Source organism: Emydura macquarii, unplaced genomic scaffold (assembly GCF_026122565.2).
Source record: "Emydura macquarii macquarii isolate MOO-44397 ecotype Brisbane River unplaced genomic scaffold, CSIRO-AGI_Emac_v2 contig_2473, whole genome shotgun sequence".
NCBI lineage: Eukaryota > Metazoa > Chordata > Testudines > Chelidae > Emydura > Emydura macquarii.
Window position 1 is genome coordinate 10,463,107 of NW_027132610.1, and position 21,559 is coordinate 10,484,665.

A 21,559-nucleotide genomic window follows, 5' to 3' on the forward strand; every position below is an offset into this window, starting at 1 on the left:
AATCCTTCATTAGAAATCTTTTCTGGAGAGATGTGGACCTTGCATATTACAGCAAACTATACTATCAGGAGGATAAGAAATAAGAAATTTAATAGAGCTGGGAGACAGCATGGTAACTGTACGTCCGATAACATTGTTGCATGATAGGGCGAAGGAGCAGTGCCATATCAATGGTTTAGTTAAAGCTGTTATCGCTAGTGTAATAAGCAAATCAAATAGTTTGTAGTAAATATCAAGGGCAAAAGATAAAGTTGATTATATTTGTTTTCTTGGTGTGTTTGGGGGGGGTGTATATACACATGAATAATTATTTGTATTACAGTAGTGCCTGCCTGCCTGCCTAACGGCTTCAAATGAGACATTGTGCTAGATGCAGTATACAGGGAGATACAGAGACACAGTCCCTGTCTTGAACAGCTTATATTCTAAATAGAAAACCCCGAAGAAGACTTATTTTGCTCATTTCATAGCTGAGGAAACTGAGACACAGAACAACTAAGTGACTTGCCCAAGGTCAGGCAGGGAGTCTGTGGCAGAGCAGGGAATTGAACCTAGACCTTCAGAGTCCATCTAGTGCCTTAGCTGCAAGACCATCTCTTTCTTTAAGCATTACAATTGAATGAACAATTGTCCTCTGGTTATGTGCTTAAGAGAACAAAGGGATTTAAAAGTTCCTCCTTTTGGAAATATTGGGCTAGATCAGTGGTTCCCAACCCGTGGCCTGGGGGCCAAAAGTGGCCCACGGGGTCTTTCAAAGTAGCCCGCAGCTCCCCTTCTGCTGGCTGCAAGAAGGGAGCTGCTGCCTAAGGGCCCAGGTGGAGCGTGTTGCCACGGGGCTAAAAGACCGATGCAGGCTCCTTGCTGCAGCTAATGGGATGGGAGATCAGTACTCTCCTCCCCCTGCCTGTAGCAAGGAGCATGGCAAAGCACTCTGCCTGGGTCCCTAGGCCCTGGGACCCCTGCTGGAGCCAGAGGGAGGGGAGCACTGATCTTCCATTCCCCCGGCTGCAGAAGGGAGCCACTGCCTAGGGACACAGGTGGAGTGTGTGGGGCTACAGGACACGTGTGGTTTCCTTGCTGAATCCAGGGGGGATAGGAGATGCGTGAAGAGGCAGCCTTCTCGCTGAACTCCTTCCATCTGGCTGCAGTGGGGGGAGAAGCTGGGGAGGCACTGCTGGTGGAGACTGGTGGCCCTTCAGGGTTGTAAAAATGGTATCTGTGGCCCTCAAGCCAAAATGATTGGAAACCACTGGGCTAGGTCCTCAGACTATTCTTTGTCCCCTTTGCTCTGCAGAGCAGCAAAGGGGATGGAAAGCTGCCCTAACAGGGCAGCTGGAGATGTCCCTGGCATGCTGGAATTCCTGATTGGCGTAACTCACATCTGGCCCTCAGTCTAAGATGTGCATTGGCAGGTACTAGGGGGCATGGCTACAGTGTCTTCCATTCCACTGGTCCTCAACTGCCTGTCGGCCCCTAGCAGGCTCTGACCAGCCAGAGTGAGTCCTTTCAGCAGTTCCATGGGACCTGACTATGGAACTGTTGCTGAGGAGTAGTAGCTCCACTTCACTTCTGCCCCAACCTGACTGTCTTTGGGGTTGGTCAGGCTGGCGCTGAGCTCCCCTATGCTGGAGTTTGGGCCATGTGTGCCCTTTAGTCCCATGGATAACCGGGTCAGAATTTGGCCCCAAATTGATATTCCAATGCTTGGCCTGGCCTATGGAAATGACCCAACTTCCCCATCAGGTTCAATCCTGTATACTAAGAATGGTTCAGAACATTTTCTGCCATGGCTCTTTATTTGGTCATGGAGGTCCCAGATTCTGTGACTTTCCAGGACTTCCATGACTTCTGGGGCAGGGCTGGAGCAGCTGTCAGCCCTGGTGCCCGCCACTGAACAGCTGATCAGCCAGCCAGCCCTAGAGCAGGGGGGCTGAAGCAGCTGCAAGCCCAGGCGGGAGACAGCCCTGTTTTTCTCCCTCTCTGGGGTATTTTTAGTAACAATCAGGGACAGGACGCAGCTTCCGTGATTTTTTGTTTATTACCCATGACCCTGTCCCTAAAAGTACCATGACAGACTCTTAATCTTATGAATAACTGAAAACCTACTAACACAAGGAGGGGGTGGAACTTTTTAGGTGTTAAAAGAAATCAATGTATCAATTTATCACATTCATCATAATTAAAAATTGCACAACATATTTTATTATTAATAAAATATTTATTATCCTTTTATTTATTTGTATTGTGGTAGTGCCTATAAGCCCTAGTCATGGACGAGGATCTCATTGTACAAACACAGAACAAAAAGATGCTCGCTACCTGAACCAAAGAGTTTACAATCTAAGTAAATTTCACTCAGGATGCCCACATTTTATGATAACAGACAGTGGCTGTCACTGCACATGGTAAAAACTAGAGCTGGGTAGAAAATGGAAATTCCATTTGGCAGAGGATTTTGAGATTGCTAAATTTTGTTTTCATTCTGAATTGGAACAAAACCTGAAAATTTTGAAATGCTTCAGGAAAGAAAATTCCAATTAAATAATTCATTTCAGATTGATCCAAACATTTTTGTTTTGAAAAATCAAAACATTTTATTTCAATATTGACTTTATTATATTATAATTTATAATATATCATACAGAATTTAAAAAAAATTAAAATAGGAAGTAATTTTAAAAGGAAAAACCAAATGTTTCATTCAAAAATGTTGAAATATATTGTTTGAACTATTTTTCCTTTTTCTCTGAAATTTCATCAAAAAACACATGGTTTTATGAAGCATTTTTATTTAAACTGAACTGTGTTTTCCTAGGGAAAACTGTTCTGTTCAAGTTTTCCCAATCATCTCTAATAAAAATCATCAATGCTGATATATTTATCATCAACACATTGAGAGTTTTGGTATGTCTTAAAGGGGGCATAGACAATAAATATGGAGTTGTGCATTATATTGACTTAGAGAGAAAGCAGTAGGAATTTAATTGTCGTAATCTAAATATGGTGGAAAATAATACCCTGATCTCTAGAAAACCTGCTGTTACAATATAATGTATTTTAACATTTTGGTTTTATCCTTCACTAGAGAGCAAGTAACGTGTGTTCAAGATTTAAGCAGACTTAAAATGAACAAATCAGTCTTGTTCTTCATTTTCCTTCCCAAGCTGTAGACACAAGTATCACTCAACTCATATTTCTAAGGACTCGTGCAGTGAAATTTGAATCAACAGCAGCGTCTCTTATTTCCAATGGGCCTCAAGGTAGGAGTTAACTCTGGCATGTATTACAATGTTACAGCTCTAAGAAATAGGGTTTTTAAAAAAATGATTCATGCCACTACTAAAAAATTCAGACTATGATGTTTTTTTTCCCCCCAGAAAAAGACCATTAAACAATCCTTACCTACACTGGGATCATAACTAATTGCATTCTTTAATCCAATTCAGTTCCCACAACATCTTGCATTCTGGCCACCAACTTCCAGCCAAGAAGAATTGAACAGCTTTCCCTTCAGAGCCCATCAACAGCTCATTCCTTAAATCTGCATAACCTTTCTAAGGCTACATCTACACTGTGAGCTGGTGATGTGATTCCCCTGCTTCCATACACTCACACTAGCTCCGTGAGAGTTAGTGCACACATGAATAGCAGTGTGGGTGGCTGCAGCACACTGGAGGTTCAGGAGGGCTTGTACTCAGCACAGCTAAACGGTGCTTCCACTGCTGCTGCCCGTGCTACTGCAACTACATTACTATTTACACTTGTGCCATTTCTCATCCAGTTAGTGCGAGTATATGTATGCAAACAGGGGAATCATACCCCCAGCTTGTACTGTAGACATAGCCTAGGATACAGCCTTTCCTATCCAGCGAAAACTCTCATCACAGCTCTAATCATCTTGCCTCAATTAAAGCAGCCTCATTCTCTCTGACCTTGGTAAATGCTACCTTGCCCTCTCAGATCCATTCAAAATGCTGCTTCAAAGATAGTCTCCTAGCCCGTTGCTGAGATCACATCACTCCTCTTTGTTTTCCTCCACTAGCTCCCCCTTCTCTATTGCATCAAACATAACCTGCTTGCAGTTCACTTTCAAGGCCCTTCACAGCCTATCCCCACTTTGCCTATCATCACCTAATGATGGAGGAATTGGAAGCACCGAGCCCCTGGCATTTTGGTGGAAGGACACAAATAGGGAACGTGATGTTCTCATGGATTCTGTAAACTTGAGAGAGATTTTCAGTGCTTTTCTGACATCTCAGGTGTGCCACACATTTTCAGCTGGGTGTTGTGGTTTTGAACAGAACGAAGGAAGCTCTTGGGAAGGAGGAATTTACCTTACGAAGAAGGGATTTTGGTGTCCTGAGCCCGACTTTGTCTTCCTAGAGCACGCAGTACAGCTCCTGTATAGGCTGCCAGCTCTGACACTCACCTAGCGGATGTGACAGCTACTAAGAAACGAGTCTTAATGGACCAATACTGAAGTCAGAGGCTCAAAGGGATGGCTTGTCAGGGCACTCAAAACTAGCAGAAGGTACCATTTTGGGAAGAGTAGCCTGACTGCTGCTGTGGCTAATCGGACTGCTAGAAAGACTCTGGCTACCTGCAATTTGTCTGTCAGGGAGCCCAAGGATTCTGCAAATGCCACACTATTAAAAGCAGACACCTGATGTGCAATGGTGCTGGGCTGAAGGCCTTTCTCTGTGCCCCCCTTGGAAAAAGTCCAGATTGGTTGGAATTTCTGGATTTTGCATTGTGTTCTTTGCACAAGTTGTTGAATCTGGACTAGATAGAGGAGTATGCTTTTAGTATTGATACTCTCCTAGAAAAAAAGCAGTATCTTAATGATTCTGGAGGACAGACCTTCTCAGGGTTCCCTCTCAATAGCGAGGCTTTTAGTTGAAGCCGTTTCAGGTCTGGATGAAGAGAACCTTGAGAGAGGATGTCCCGTCTCCATGGAAGCTGGAGTGAGGATTCCAGTTTCATCACTGTCACAGCTGAGAACCAAGGTCTCCTCTGCCAATGAGGTATCAGTGTTACCATCGCCTGTTCTCATTTTATTTTCTGGACCATCTTCCCCAGTAGTGGAAAGGGTGGAAATGTGTAAAGTAGGATCTGTGGTCAACTGTGCAATAAAACATCTGTCCCTGTGGACCTGAGGTCTGCCTCCCTTGTGAAATATTTTGGCCTCTTTGCATTCTTACAATTCACAGACAGGTTGGTTGAAGGGAGGCTGAACATCTGAACGATGAGATTGAAAATCTCCTAATGCAAGCACCGTTCATAGTTCTTGATCCTGTGCCTGCTGAGCCAGTCTGCATTTTGTTTCAAGTCTCCTATGATGTGGATCACTCTGAGGAAAAAGAGGAATCATTCCACCCACCTCATTACTTCTGTTATGCCTGCATGTAATGCTGGACTCCTTGTTCTCCACAGTCATATTGTCTGATTGAACCAGGATGTGGTTCCTCCTTAGAGTGGGCTGGAATCTTCACAGAGTTAGCTTGATGGCTCTAGGCGGTTTAGGCTGGGAGCCTTTTCTCCTGGCTCCTGCAGCCCTGAGCTGTTTGGGTCTGCAAATGAGCTCCCCCACCCTCCAGGCTGGCTTTGGCTGTGAGCAGGGCAGGTGTGGGCACAACGGACGCTGCTACCAAAGTTCTTTGATCAGCAGTGCAGGGACACAGATACACCTACAGTGGAGCATCCATAGGGGAGACACATTTAGAAGCAACATCATTCCTGCACAGGGTGAGTAACTTTTTCCTCTGGGAGATTTAACCTAGAAGAGGACCCAGGGAGGATGAGGAATACTGAGGAAGAACAGTGCTCCCCACTGCCCAAAAAACTGGGTAGAAAAGTTAAAATAGGAGCATGGGCTGGAGCAGCAAAAGGAACTGCCACTGTCTGCTGCTGTAGAGACAGAGAATATGGAAACAAGTGGGAGCAGAGGGGGTGTGGCCAGAAAAAATGCTGATCCACCTTGGTGAGCTGCAGAGAGAGGAGAAGAACCCAGACATCCAGCCATGTGGAAGATGCTGGGCTGCAGAATGAATAGCCAATTGATTGTGATTGCACCTGGCTGGAGATGTCCATCTTTCCTTCATCTGGGAAAATCTGTTTACCTACACCCCAGACTTGCCTCATTTGAACACATTTTAGTCTCATATTTCCAGCACAACTGTACAGTCCTTTGTGGGTTACTGAACATACACCATGCAAGAATAGTAATGATCAGTGTGTTAGATGTTTTCCAGTGATGCCTTACATGACACCTATTAGGCATAGATCAGACATTAGTGAGCTGGGGCACACTGAACTGGTTTGGTCAGCTGAAACTCACTGCTAGGTGTCTGGGAGACCCTTGCCCTCTGACATTGGGCTGCTGCTGGATTACAAAAGGGCAGTTTAAAATTACTAAAAATATTGAATTTAGAGAACCAAGAAATGGTCAGCCAGCTCTTACTAACAGCTGCTCTTCCTGCCAACTCGGGTGTGGCTCCCACTATTTCATCACAGTGTGTCTTTTGCATACCATAGAAGAGCACACCAGGATCAAGACCACACAAAATAAAACCATTATTAACTGTGGCCATTTTATTATTAAAGGAAGGAAAAGAAAACTTTAAACAAAAATACAAATGACTGAACACAAATAATAAACTGGTTACTTCCATTACAATCTCTTGTGCATGTCTCTCTGTGGAGAGCTTTTATCAGAGATTACACTCTGGAGAGTGAATCTTCCCTATGGTGAGTGCTTTTCTCTTGGTTAGTTAAGACCAAAATGTGTTGTTTCCCAAGCTTTTAGTGAATCTTATTAGATTAAGAGTTTATATATGGGCAAAATAATTTATTTAAAGGTAAGAAGGCCTGTCCAGTTATTAATAATAATCTAAACATTTTATAGATGGGCAAAGTAAGCAATCAACCAAATCCTATAAAAATCAAATTAGAAAATTAGACACTTAAATTAGTTATTTAGACAAAGCCGTTTAAGGAGCTGTTTTAAGACAGGCCAGTTACGAATAATAAGAATCGTAAATCTCTCCAGAAATGCATGGTCTAACCACTCAACAGGAGAAACAGTTATTTCCATATCGGAGATTGCAGGAATGGAGCAATTTGCATTGGAGCAATCACAGTGGCAGAGGAACCAGCATAGAACCTTATACTATAGAACTCATGGCTCCTTTATGCAGCATGAACTAATGAACTTTATCTGGGAGCACCCTTCAGAAGAATGTATTTCAAGGTTCATTGAACTATAAAAGAGAGGAGCAAAGAACTGTAGGAGACAAAGGAACCAAGTGATTTGGTGTCTCTGATGGATCCTGGCCTGTAAAAGACAATTGTGAGTGAGAGAAACCACCTTGAACAAAGACTGTATCTTGCTAGATTGTTTGTCTTTTTCATATTTTCGCTTTTGCTTGTAACATTTCTACCTTTATCCCTTGTATTTGGTATCACTTATGTTATTTTATTAATAAACTTGTTTTATTTTGACTATAAACTAACTTAGTGTTGTATTTGAAGGGAAGGATATGTTTGCCTCAGTTAATAAGTTGTAATGTACTGACTATAAAGAGCAGCAAGCTTAATATTTCTGTGAATGCACAGTCGTGGGAGGGGTGGTGCACTGCAGAGGAACATCTTTGAGGGCAGGGGTTGGAGTTCACTGATATTACCTGCTAGGTGAGGTGTGGATGAGTTTTCTGGAGAAGGAGATTGACTATTGCGGCAGGGAGCTGACAGTCTAATTTCTAGCAAAGCTCACTCTTGCTGAGGCAGAAGGGTAAACACAGGGGCTCTGGGTGTTCCTAGTGTGTTTACACCCTTTCAGCTCCACAGCCTGGGAGACCAACAGTGGTTCATGGACCCCAGTTGGTGAACCTCTGTATCCAGCAGTACTATATATTTGTATTCCCATCAAAACAGACTTCTGTTTTGTTGCTATCAATAAACATTTTCACTGTTTGCTATTTTTCAGGTTCTGTCAACTTTTGGAATCTGTTCAGTGGAATCCCACTTACAGCAAGCTTCAGACCTGTAAGTTTGAGTGATGAATTTCACAGAGCTAAGATGTGTAGGACTGAGTTCAGCACACTACTTACAGTTCATGATTGTCTGTATGGGGGAGGAAAACTTGATTACTTTACTTTGTTTAATTATGGTAAATGCACATCTTATTTCCTAAATTTATTATGGGCATCCACATGTTGCTGTTTATTTCTATTAAAATAATCATTATAGGATCGTGCTGTGTGAATTATTAGCTAACAACACAGCCTGTATTAATGTTTCTCTCAGTCTAGAGTGAAGTCCCATATCAGCAGTATTGCTGTCACTGCGGACAATTCATTTCTTTATGCAGCCGACGATGATGGATACGTGTATGTCTATAGCATCAAGGATTATGCCCTTCATGACCCAGAGCGAGAACCACCAAAATGTGTGTCCTGTGGATTGGGTTTTTATATATTAAATATTTTTGTATTTGTATATAATATAAAATATTTTGGAGAATATATGATCTGGGGGGAAAAGGTTTAAAAAACAAAGTCCATCTCATGACCTGTGTCTACTTATATTTGTATTTAATTTTAATATTTTAATCCTTTTCCCCCAGATCATATGTGCTTCAAAATGTGTGTTTTGTTATGCCTTGGCTTGTTCTAGCATAGCTGAGCATGGTGACTATAGTTCCCAGATAACTTCTTTAACAAAATTAATACATTGTGGGCCAAATACAGGCAAATCTCAGTTGAATTCAGTGGGAGGGAAGGACTGAGTGAGTCTAGTGCATTTATAGCTGTGCATCATGGTGGGAGCTACCTGGTAACAGAAACAGAATAGTTTCAAAATACATCCAGGGTAAAATTTTAACAATGTTGTTGCATTAAAAAAAATGCTTTAAAACCATAAACACTTTTTAATGTCCTTGCTTCATTGGTGGTGTTTGGTTTACACCTAACATTTCTATCTTATCTGACACAGTGCAGCATTCTTGTGTATTAGCATATTTGTGTATTACGCTGAATTATATGTATAATACATGTTTATTCTCTATATTGATGTAGATGTGAATCATTGGAGAGCTCATGTAAATATAGTTGTATCGTAAGTACTGTCTCATTTGTCTTCAGAATATTTTGTATGTATAAATACACAAACCTGCACTTGTTACTTGATATAAATATAATTAGGTTTTATCTCTATTGTGGTAATACCTAAGAGCCTCAGTCATGAGTTAGGATCCCTAGTCTCCCACTCTTAGATGATGATCATGTGCAGTGAATACTTTTCAAATGACATGAAGTCTCATTTATGGTTCATGTCAGTATCATTAGAAATACAGTGTATCAGATGTTTCAAGGGATTGCAGCTCAAAGAAACAATTAGTACTATAACAGTGTTCACATTAGATTTTAGCATTGGCAGAAATGATCCAGCTAGACTATTTATAACACAAGATGTTTCTAATGCCAAAGCATGTGATATGGTGTCATAGGTCTTTAGTTATAGATGGTTCTTAGGTATATTTGTTCTGATTATCACTTTCATTTTGATAGAGTAGAGGTGGTTGATGAAGAAAAAGTCCTGCTCTCCTCTTCCATTGATTGTACAGTTCGTCTGTGGAGTCTGGCTGGAGAATACATTGGTAAGGTTTGTAGCCACAAAAACAGCCTGGCTATGACAGTCAACTTAAAGGAGTGCCATACAACAAAAATATCTACTCAGGTAGCCCCGATGGATATTCATAAACTCCCATGCTACTGTAGCCAGAGACTCAGCTCACAGTGGAGTATTTCATGTTAGGACTTGTAGATTTTCATGTATTTCAGACCAACATGGGCTACATTGGCTCACAAGGCAAGATTTGCCCACTCCTGAAATCGATGCTCTATTTTTTTATTCCAAGTGAAAGCCAGCACTGGCATTAAAAGAAAAGAGTGTATGATAAAACTACTTTCCACTACAGAGTTTTCTAAGGAGGTAGAGTATGGCCAAAACACATTTTGAAGTGGATGTTCTTCCCTTCAATTTTTTTTAGATGCCTATTTGCATCTTTAGGCATGTAAATAGGCACCTAGTGAGGGATTCTGCAATCAACAGGAAATAGGTGCACAGACATTTTTGAAAATGCCACTGTATGCTATCTGCACATTTAGCTACCTATTTAAAATCTGTCCCTAAGTGCCTGATCAAACCCACCCACTCAAGCAAACAACTCTTTCGAGTGGCCCCAGTGGTACTAGATCAGGCCCTAATGAAATAAAAGCTTCTGACAAATCAGCTTGCAATTAAAGACTTTTCTGATTACTTTATTTTACCCACAAACATTTTTAAACTATAAATGGTTTGCAAGACAAAAGAAATTGTTTTGGGGCTGTGTATACTTTGAAACTTCTTAAATGCCTGCTTGTTTATATTTTTTTCTAGGGACTTTTGGGCAGGCAGAACCATGGGAAATTGTCACACCTGCCTCCTGGAAACATCCCCGTGTTCCCTATGAAATTTTGATAGATCCACAAAGCATGCCCCTTCATCCAATGCTCGAAGGAGAATCACCTGTCTCTCAACTCATAAAAACAGAGCCCAATAAAATAACTCCAGAAAACTCCTTACCTAAGGTTTGTGTAGAGGTAGCAAAGTTTGTATGTTTCATCTGGGGTGGCCATTTTGCATGCCTTCCTCTTATAAAGTAAAATGTGCATGCAGGAAAATGATGTAAGAGATATATGTAAGGCAAATGGATTAAAATGGTCTAGCTCTAGGTCTCAAAACGTAATTGTAAAAGGGGAATAATCAAGGTGTATTTCAGGTGGGGTTCCACAGGCATCAATTCATGGTCCTACCTCCTTCTACATTTTTTATCAATGAACCTGCAAGAAAACAAAATCATTACTGGTACCATAATTTGGGGAGTGGTAAATGAACGAGGCACTGCTGCAATGTTTTCTGGATTGTTTGGTAATAAGGGTACTAGCAAATGTGTTTCAGGAGGGCCTAACAAAGTCATACATAAAGGTCTGAAGAACACAGGTGCCATGCCCTGAGGATAGGGGACTATCCTATGAACCAGTGACTGAAAAGACTTAAACCATGGTGAACAATCAGTTTAACATGAGTTCGCACTGTAACAATGTGGCCAAAAGAGAATATAGAGGTTATATTACCTTTGTATCTGGCACTGGTGCAACTACTACTGTGTCCAGTTCTTGTGTCCACAATTGGGAAGGATGTTGATAAATCAGAGAGGGTTCAGAGAAGAACCAAGAGAATAATTAAAGGATTGGAAAATATACTTTACAATAGATCAAAGGAACTCAATCTCTTCAGTTTAAGAGAAGGTTAGGAATGACTTGACCATATTTTCAATATCAACTAGGAACCAAATATTTAATAATGGCCTCGACCATCTAGTAGGTAAAGATAACAAGATTCAATAACTGGAAGCTAAAGCTAGGCAAATTCAGACTAGAAATAAAGCATAAACGTTTAATAGTGAGGGTAAACAATCAATCACTGGAAGAGCTTAAAGGCTGTGGTAATTTCTTCTTAACTCAAGCTTGGATGTTTTTCTTGAAAGATATGCTCATTCAAACAGGAATTAATTCAGGGAAGTCCTATGACAGTGTTATGCACGTCAGACTAAATAGCCTTGACGGTCCTTTTTGGCCTTATTAGTGAATAAAGACAACTTAACATTTAACCTTTAAATCACTGTCTAGAATCTTGCTCCTGAAAATCCTAGCACAAGTGCACAAAGTTGTGTTGCAGTGCAATTGAAGGCTACATGTGAACATAATTAAAATTAGACCAGGCACAGTCCCCTGCACTGAGTAGCAGCATATATCTAGTCCCTTTCATACCTGATCCTTTACTTGCAAGTACCAAGGGTATCTGAAAAAAAGATGTGGGAGCAAAAGGGGTTTGTTCCTTCTGAGCTCTCAGTATCAATTTCACAATATAGGATTGCTCTAGTTTCACAGTCTCTTTTTAAACAGTGACCAGTGTGTAGTATTTCACTAAGCAACAATCCACCTCCAACCAACAGTCAAGTGTTCTCTTGGAAAGAAATCCCCATAAATCAGCAGTTCTCAAAACTTTTTTTCCATGAAACCCCCCTTTGAAAATATTTCAGGCTGTGATGACCCTTCTCTCCCTGCCCCAAAAAAGTGACGATCCCCCACTACGCCATGCCACCCCCACCCGTGCCCTTCTTCACTGTTACTTCTACACTGCTCCTTAGGGCAGCATAGCCTTCAGAGCACTCAGCCAGCAGCCACTGCTATCTGGCCACCCATATCTGAAGGCTGACAGCCAGAGCATGCATGGGGGCTGACAACTTGCAAACCCCACCCTCCCCCATAATAATCTCATGACCCCTTGAAGAGTCACAACCCAGTTTGAGAACCCCTGCCATAAATCTTCTAGTTTTTGGTGACAATTATGTGTCTGGCTCCTGAAGTCTTTTTCGATATACAAAACAGAACAAGCTGAGATTTGAATCTCAACAAGACCAAAGATCAGGCAGTCTAGTATAGTGGACCCAAAATGCTAGCTCAGCACAAAAAAATTTAAAATAAGCAGGTAGAAGTACAGTTTACCAGTGTTCAACCCACATGCATGAAACTAAAATTGACAGTAGCCTATGCTGTATCAATAGTAAGCAAATACTGAGTAAAAAGTGCATGCATCCTCCTAAATGCATATTCTTACTAATCTAATGTGCACATGCTAGAAGAATTGTCACAATAATGGTTCATGCCAATTGGGGCCTTATATAAAAGATCATGAGAACCTTCCCAATAAATGTAATAATTAAAACACATGTATGCATTTATGAAAATACATTTAATTCATATCTCATCTGTTTTAAAGCAACTGTTTTCTTCCAGACTTTTTTTAAGTGGTTCACTCAGACTTGTAAAACTGCCCTAGAAGTAACAGCATTAGCTAGAAGGATGCTCATAGCCCTAATATGAAGAAATGTATTGGCAGTCTAAATAATTCATGCTTTGCTAAGTGATCTTTTGGTGTGTTTAGCATGAAATGAGCTATAACCCCAAACTTCCAAGTCACCATTACTGACATGGATATCAAAGAGCAAATCAACTAGCACACGCTTGGGTAAAAGGTAAACTGAAAACAAGACCACCAAGTAAATTAATTTTCCCCCACTTTCAAAACAAGTTAATAATTCATGCTTTCAATTTTCTTTCCCTAGCTTGAAGCAGGAGCATTACAAGAATATAAACAGTCTTGGGGGATGGAGCACACATCATATAATCAACTGCTGTGAAGCTGTCACTGCTCCACTGATCTGTGAAAAGCCTGACATGTCTTGTCTTAGTACAGACTTTTTTTATGAAAAATCATTATGGGAAAATTAGAGCAATAATTCTGTAGATAAACTGAGCACATGCCCATCTGTCTCTTCAGTGGTAGCAAGGCAGTTTATTAGTGTAGTTCCTGGTCTAACTTTTCCTCTCTTGTTTTGGTAAATACACTATTTTAAAATATGCCTCAAATGTTTTAGTCATTTCATGATAGTTAATCCTTCTAAGCTTCCTACTATCATGGCTCATCAGTTAGCTCCATGAGGCTGGACTTATTTGGCATTTAAACAAGAATTATATAAGCAAAAGGTGAAACCAAAACATGACAAACTCCCTATTAACTAGTCCTCCACATCAGTTGTTCCTTTGCAAAAGACTTGACCAGAAATTCCTGAGGGGGGGAATTTTAACCTTTAACTGGGATTTCAAGCTGGCTATCCACCAGAGCAGCTTGCTTAGTGGGGGACAGTATCACCATGTTTGTTTGGGATCATCTCTTTGGTAAAGGCCAAGAATGCCTTTTGACTGATTAGTATCTAAACTACAAATCTTGGTCTCTTTAGACCCAGGAGACTTATGTGCTTTTGAAAGTTTTATGCCCAGCCATGGTATTTTAAGTTTCCAGGCAGTCATGCAATTCAAGGTGCATTCTGGTATGTGCAGTTTTAAGAGTAACAAGCCATTTCTGTATCACATCTTCAGTTTTTTCACATTAATATTGTCTTACTCAATCGGAGGCAAGTGTTATAAACTTTTGCTCACAAAACAACTATTTGGCTTTATTTTCTTTACCATTTGTGACAAAGGACAGTAGTTACACTGAAAACAGCACTGAACATAAGCAACCCAGCATTTTAGAAAATACCATTTAGCTGAACTTTATTATTAAAGCTCATTAAAAGGTTTCACAATAACATGAACAGGATGAGCATCTCCTTCCTTTTGTTTTCTCCACATGAAAATGTACTATATAAACGAGATAAAATGTACTAAACATGCTACTTAACACCATTCACCATCGTACTTGTCAACAAGGGTACAGGACAGTGATAAAGAGTGAAGCTTAGGACAAGAGGTTTATTTTGGAAAGCCATTGTAAACTGAACAGCAAGTGGCTTTTTACAGATATCTCAGAAGTCAAGATGAAAGACTACTACCTTGGCATCTACAAGTGCCCATAACTATTTGTTACAATCCCATTGAAGGAGCAGTAAGTTTCATAGCAAAATTTTAAACTTCATCCTTACTAAAGCTAACAGTTAAATACTGCACAGAAGCTTAGTATGAGTTCACAATTCCACAGGAATCTGAAAAGTTACCAAGATAATTTTCTCTTTTAAGGTAGTCATGATCAGCTTTTTACTCCTTCCCCCCCAAATACAACACATTCCAGACAACCTTATGAAAAAAAAATATAAATAGTTCCCAGAACTACATCCCCCCCCTTCCCCAAATCACATACTACAGCAAAAGTATTTTCTTCATGAGATCAAATTTTCAATGAGATCAAACTGCTCAGTGTCTAGTCCAAGTCCATGCTGATGGTGTTTTTATCATTCGGATGACAATCTCCATTGTGTTGAGGGATTTCAGCATTATTTTTATCTTCTTCCAGACCTTCATTTGTATGAAGATTGGGTCCATTCACTGGATTTTCTTCTTTAGGAGAGTCAACATTTGGTTTTGGTTGCATCACAATAGGCTCACACACATCACGTAACTCCTAAGATAAAGAGAGGCACTAGGAATACTCTTCACGAAACCAACAAGCTACTGATGATCCATCACCCCTGTTCAGAGACTCTGTTTTGCCAGTATCAAAAATCCCCAACTGCTGGAGATGGGACACTAGATAGGGAGGGCTCTGAGTTACTACAGAGAATTCTTTCCCAGCTATCTGCCTGGTGGGTCTTGCCCACATGAGTCTAACTGATCACCATATTTGAGGTTCGGAAGCAATTTTCCCGTCAGGTCAGATTGGCTGAAACCTTGGGGGTTTTTCGCCTTCTTCTGCAGCATAAGCATTGGTCATTTGCAGATTTAAACTAGGGTACATGGTGAATTCTCTGTAACTTGAAGTCTTTAAACCATGATTCAAGGGTATCAGTAGCTCAGGTCAGAGGTCTATTTCAGGAGTGGGTGGGTAAGGTTGTGTGGCCTGCAATGTGCAGGAGGCCGGACTAGATGATCACAGTGGTCCCTTCTAGCCTTAAAGTCTGTGAGTCTCAACCCCTGTACCTTTGCTTCCTGAGCCCAAAGAGGCTAGAGATAATTCAGGGGTAGCATATCTAGTTTACGTTCTAAACAGGTTATATTAAAGTTCTTTATACAATGCTTGGGCATTTTAAATAAAAAAAAATGCCAATTGCTCAGAAATGTTGCACTGCTTTAATACTCTTACACACCCTATTATATTTTGTATTTACACACTACTAGAAAAGCAGATACTGAATTTTTAATGCTACTGAAAGATATTTACAGTGTAAGTTTATCTGCCTAACCTATATATAGTGAAGACATTCACCAGAGAATTTACACAATAGATAGCTCCAAGGAGGGAGGAAGCAACCTCATGCTACTGGGATTTGTAATTATCTTTTAGCACTTCCCACCAGTTAAAACATGCTGTGATTTCTAAATAATGACCTAGTTATATCACCTGTCATTAGGATTAATTTCATTCAGCACTAACCTTTAGCTTTGCTTTGATTTCACTTCCACGTACAACTGGATCCTGATCAGGGCTCATTTTAGCTTGGGCATTCATAATATTCCTCATCCACTCCATCATTTCCTTGACACATTTCTCTACTTGTACCATTTCTGTTTCATCAATGTGAATGTATTTCTCATCCTGCATGGAGTTGAATATTTTGGGTTTGTCAGTAAGAACCAATTCAATGATATCGGATAATCCAGACACACACCATCCAATTTGGTTCTGTTCTCTCACTAACTAAATATTTGTCACATTGCAGCAAGAAGCACCATGAAACAGTGAGGAAGAATCAAACCCACTTCTGTGTTTGATAAGCTTACAGAGAGGAAGTGGGCTTCACAATGCTTTAATGGGGAGAACATACCAAGAATAGGGAAAGTTCAGTTTCAATTAGCAGGACCAATCCTGGCTTCTCTTCCAACAGTGTGCAGGAACCCATAGCAGCTGATGCTATGCTGTACTGATGCACAGAGGAGGAAGATCACATGGGGGTGCTCAGCTTCATGGTGGATTCCTGCACCACCATGTATTTTTGCAGAGCAGGGCAAGCAGAGAAGATCTGCTATTATAGGATTCTTCCTCCCACCCTCCAGAGGCCATTTATTAGGATCTGTAGGAGATAATCCAGCCTTTTTAGGGCTCCAAGTCACAGTGCTGTAGGTGGGGCAACAGGGACAAAAGATACCCAACTGCACAGCTTGATATTTTGAATGGCCTTACATGGGATAATTTGAGTTTATAAAAATGAAAGCTTGAGTCAACCAGCAAAAGTAACCTTTCATAGATGGATGGGTCAATGGAATCAGACACCCAACTGCTTTGATATTTCTGGACCACATGACATCAATGCAAGTTTTCACTTAAATTGTTTTCTGGCTCTTATGGTCATGAAGAAACCCACTAAATGTGGCCCTCATGCAGTCCTGTCAGACTGGCTAAACCAGCTTTGAATGTTGTGAATTATCTCCCCTTCACATAAACAGTATATTGACTCCAAAATCCAGTGAAACCAAGGACCAACCATATTTCTGAATGCCAAGTGTTCTATTGTGACTAATCTTGTCAATGGTCAAATAAGAGGCACAAATAGAACAAACATAATGTACTTAGCCTAAGATAAGGAATGATGTGTATGTCTACACTGATGGCAGGCTGCCATCAGATCGATTCTTCCGGTTCGATTGAGCGGCAGTGAAGACACAATTGATCCGCAAGTTGATCTAATAAAACCACCTCCCCAAAAAGTGTAGCGCTTTATCGGCAGGTACACGTTTCCTATCAATGTAGTGCAGTGGAGATGGTGCGCTAAACAGAAGTTACGAAGTCAATAGGAGTTACGCAAGCTGCGCAGAATACAGCTTGCATAACTCCCTTCGACTGCCGCCGAATTTTGCCAGCAGCGTAGACCAGGCTGTTGGCTTTTTTTTTTTTTTTTTTTTTTTTTAAAAACACACAGACTCTCATCACTGGCTTCTGTGCCACTTCTCCTCCCCCAATAAAAGTTGTAAGATTTGGCTCAAAATTTGGCTAAAAAATTTCAATTAAGGGTCATAAATCCTCATTCTTGGTGCAAATGTCCTTTTTGACCTGAGAGATTTTGAGCAACTCCTGTTCAGACTCATTGTGGGAAATTTGTTGTAGACAGAGTAGTTTATGTTCTTAACTGCGTAGGCCCAGCATAGCGGATACCAATAAGTGGACAGTCCACTTGACAATGAGTTTGACACCCCTCCCATCTGGTGCAAGTCTGAATGAAATAGCATGTGACAAAAGGAAGTCAATCCATTCCTACCTCCCCCTCCCCCCCCCACCCCTTCCCCATGAGGCTACTTACTTTGTCTCTGTATTCTCCTGCTATTTTGGCATAGTGTTGAAGCTTGTGTCCCAGTTCTTCCAACACCCGTGGTCGCTCCTCAGCTTCTTGGTACCGCATTTCAATTGGAGAACCTCGTTTCTATAGAAAATAATATTTTCTAAGCATTTCATAGTTCAAACCTCCAATTACAAAAATAATTCCTGCAATATTTTGAAAGTTACATTATACAAGAGTGCAAATGGTCCTACCTTTAAATCATCCAATTTATCTATGTACACTTGTTTAGCTTGGTCCTCTCCATCCTCATACAACCAATCTTCTGTCGCTGTTAGGAATGCAGAGAATCTTTGACGATCCTAAGATGAAATTTGGACGCAGTTAGAAATATCATTCATGCCAAAATATGTAGTACGTAAATGAAAAAGAAATACAACTGCAGCATGGTCTGTTACAAAGAAGGCTATTTACATTTTTCATAGTCAAGCCCTAAGGCTGTTTTATGCTAGGGGCTGAGAAAACTGGAGACACAAAGGTAACTTAAAACCATCCTTTACACCAGCATGTTTTATACTGAGCACAATTTGGTTTGAACAAAGAACACAGCCCATCATATCTGTCTTTCACAGGAAATCCTGCAGTGTGACCACAGAAAGGCACTACCAAATTGATTTTTGCCTGCCTCATATTGAAGGGACAGTGTTGTAGGTAAAGCACTCCATTTCAAGTCTCCTAGCTGGGAGCTGCATATACTACTGCAATTTCTAGAAGTCTGTGCAAGTCAAGCTGAGCTGCAATGGCAAATGTAGATGATGGCAAGATCTTCATGTAGATGAAGGTAAAACCAAGAGAAGTCTGTTTGTTCCCTAATAGTTATACCAACTAAAAGTAAAAGCTTGATAATCTTCAGAAGAAGAAAACAAAAACTTGCACTGAACAAAATATGGGTATGTGTCTATTTTGGATATATTTTCAAGAGACACAAATGTCTGTTTTGATAACATCTATGAGTTTCAACAACTCTGTGCCGATATTCAGCAAGATACACCAGACCAAATGCAGTCCTTTTGAAATTACAGGTGCATTTTTAGTAGACATTCTACATCATTCTGCTTTTTGATTTTAATGGCTCAAAATGTGGCAGGTGTTTGCCCATCTCCTTATCTCTCAAATATTAAACCAACATCTAGATCCAAGCGTGGCTTGGCTGAATGGAACATGTACTTATAAAAAGGTTTAATTAATCAGTTATCTGACTTTATGGCATACCTCTTCACAAACAAACTTTTCATATGGTCCTAATAACTTATCCCTGAACTCATACACATATTCCTCCACAGCATTTTTTGCATCATTTCTTTCCTTCTCCAGTTTGTCTTGCATGATCATCTTGCCCTGTTTGATCATAGAAAACAGGAAGTACTTTATTAAAACAAAATTAAACTTAAAAGCAGTCTTACACAAGACTATAATAGTCTTTAAAGGCCTTAATTCATACTCTTGCTCAAACTGTGCTAGCAACAGTGGAGTGAACTAAAAGGTGGAGACTTTCTTCCAGGTTCAAATGGTTTTGAACCAATATGTGATCTCATTACATAGATCATTGCTGTAATGCTATCATTCAAAAGTGACATTTCAATCCTGCTAACACTTTGCAGTCAAGCTTAAATGAGGCACTGCATTAACTCATCATGAATTAATTAGTGGCAGGAGTCTATTTTTCCATTTTTTAAAATAAAGTCTGAAGTTGCTCAAAAATAGTCACTGAATAATAGTAAGCAAGAATCACTCTCCCTCACAAAGATTACTGAACTCACCTCCGTTTTGATATACATATTGAGAAGGTCTTTCCCTAATTGCCAGACCAGATTAGCTTCAATAGGCAGCTCTACATTCTTCACCTTTATCTTGGGTTTCTTAGCATCTGGAGGTTGATCACTTTTCTTCTCATTTGTCTATGTTGGAGAGGGGGGGGGAAAAAAATCATATCCATGACTTAAAAGGCTGTTGTTTCTCACTGCAATGCTAAAGTCCCTCAGCAGAACATGCACCAATACGTATTTTCTCACTGTTCCTTCAAAATCTCACAAAATACATCCTTACAAGGGATTTTGTTTTTCAGCTGGCTGTATATTTTACCTCCCCACTTCACCTACAGGCAAGTGTAATGCATATTTCAGGAGAATATTAAGTATGTTGGGAAACAGAAAGGGGAACTGCCAGAAACATTATCTATTAGCAGGACACAGCAATTCTCTACGTTCTTTTATAGATTAGAATGTCAGTATTAATGCTTGCAGTTATATGTTATCATAACACTTGGGTGAAAATGCAAACTCCAGCAGCCTCAGGCAGATTCTTGAAGTCAGTTTGTTTGCTTTTGTTTTTGAAACAGTCGTTCTCTCACTTGGGCATCAATACTAATGCTTAAAATAAGAGTCAGAATATAAGCCTGTATTAAGAAGTGAGAGCTTAAGGCCTGTAAAACAGGCTAAAGGCCTAAGTGGAAAAAACTGAGTGAACAGGAGTATAAGTGGAAAAAAACAAGCTAGCTGAAATTGGCATAGGAAAGTGCTGTCAAAATATTAAATTATGTAGCAGGTATAGGAGGTACCAAGATACTAACTCCCTAAAATGACACTTTGATGAATAGAAAATGACTAAAGAGTGATAAATGGAGTTGTTTTGCCCAAATCAGCCAATTAACGGAAAAAGGTGGTATTAAACTACGTCAAGAGGGTGGCAACTACCTACATCAAAAGGGGCAGAACGAAATTGTATGAAACAATGTATAAAAGAAGGTGTCAGAGGAAACAAAGCTGTCCGGTCTAGGGGATAACACAGTCCCGCCGTTGGCCGTGGCCATTGTAACGCCGCCTATACGAAACTGACCCAGAGATACTCTGTAAGTCATTTCTTATTGTGCCACATTCAATAAACCTGGCCTGGGTGCCTTCGTTGCTCAGCTAATCCGAAGCCTACACTGAAACATCGGTGACTAACACACTGTACCACAAAGCCCTTTGTGGCAAGGACCACATCTTGTTTTTTTAAGAGGTGTAAATTTGAGTTCTATGCGTCTTCTTCTGAACCTGGTTTCTCTGCCTACAGTTTGCTGTGGTAGATCTAATAAACTGAGCCTGAGCAGTTTCTCAAAGTGAAATACCTTCAAGATAATGCACAAATTATCCAATACTGCATAAAGGGAAGCAATAAAGAGATAGTCTTGTTCCTTGCAGGAGACTTATGATTGGAATAGCAATTTTGCCAGCTTTATCTTGTCTTAAATAGCTACAATCATTGGTTATGTTATTCAAAAATAAAAATAAAGATGCAAAAGGTACTAAACACAATATGCTGCAAGAGCACTGAACTGCCTACTTTCTTTTGGTAAAGGTTACGGTTTTAAAATGCCATCATAATAGATAATAACATTTTTCAGTACAATAAGTTTAAAGGGTCACTCACTTTCTTGGCATCTGGTATTTTGTTTTCTTCAGAGGGAGATTCTGGTGAAGGGGGAGACTGTGGAGTTGGTTGACCATCAGTTTGTACCTGGGACTGTGTTCCAGCTTCACTGTTGTCTTGCTGGAAATTTTTCTGAAATGGAAACCCAGGCACAAAGGATGTAGAAAGAATGTGTGCTTGTATTTATTAGACGTTATAGTGCCTATTACTTCCCCACAT

General features: G+C 40.3%; 2 protein-coding genes across 3 annotated transcripts in view; one reads left to right on the forward strand and one right to left on the reverse strand.

Moving 5' to 3' along the window:
• Positions 1 to 13,502, forward strand: part of LOC137162984 (cilia- and flagella-associated protein 337-like) — a 64,083-nt gene extending 50,581 nt beyond the window's left edge. Inside the window, 9 exon segments of the mRNA XM_067562942.1 lie at positions 3,165 to 3,260; positions 7,985 to 8,043; positions 8,305 to 8,446; positions 9,075 to 9,114; positions 9,567 to 9,655; positions 10,438 to 10,628; positions 13,048 to 13,076; positions 13,078 to 13,131; positions 13,229 to 13,502. Of these exon segments, the coding sequence (XP_067419043.1) occupies positions 3,165 to 3,260; positions 7,985 to 8,043; positions 8,305 to 8,446; positions 9,075 to 9,114; positions 9,567 to 9,655; positions 10,438 to 10,628; positions 13,048 to 13,076; positions 13,078 to 13,131; positions 13,229 to 13,394 (866 nt within the window). The 3' untranslated portion in view covers positions 13,395 to 13,502.
• Positions 13,503 to 14,084: 582 nt separating this feature from the next.
• Positions 14,085 to 21,559, reverse strand: part of HSPH1 (heat shock protein family H (Hsp110) member 1) — a 31,920-nt gene continuing 24,445 nt past the window's right edge. For both annotated transcript variants that reach the window (XM_067562940.1, XM_067562941.1), the window contains exons 12-18: positions 21,341 to 21,472; positions 19,690 to 19,827; positions 19,142 to 19,267; positions 18,124 to 18,231; positions 17,894 to 18,013; positions 16,033 to 16,194; positions 14,085 to 15,063 (exon numbers count right to left, since the gene is read on the reverse strand). In XM_067562940.1, the coding sequence (XP_067419041.1) occupies positions 14,863 to 15,063; positions 16,033 to 16,194; positions 17,894 to 18,013; positions 18,124 to 18,231; positions 19,142 to 19,267; positions 19,690 to 19,827; positions 21,341 to 21,472 (987 nt within the window). In that variant the 3' untranslated portion in view covers positions 14,085 to 14,862. The remainder of the gene's footprint in view (positions 15,064 to 16,032; positions 16,195 to 17,893; positions 18,014 to 18,123; positions 18,232 to 19,141; positions 19,268 to 19,689; positions 19,828 to 21,340; positions 21,473 to 21,559) is intronic.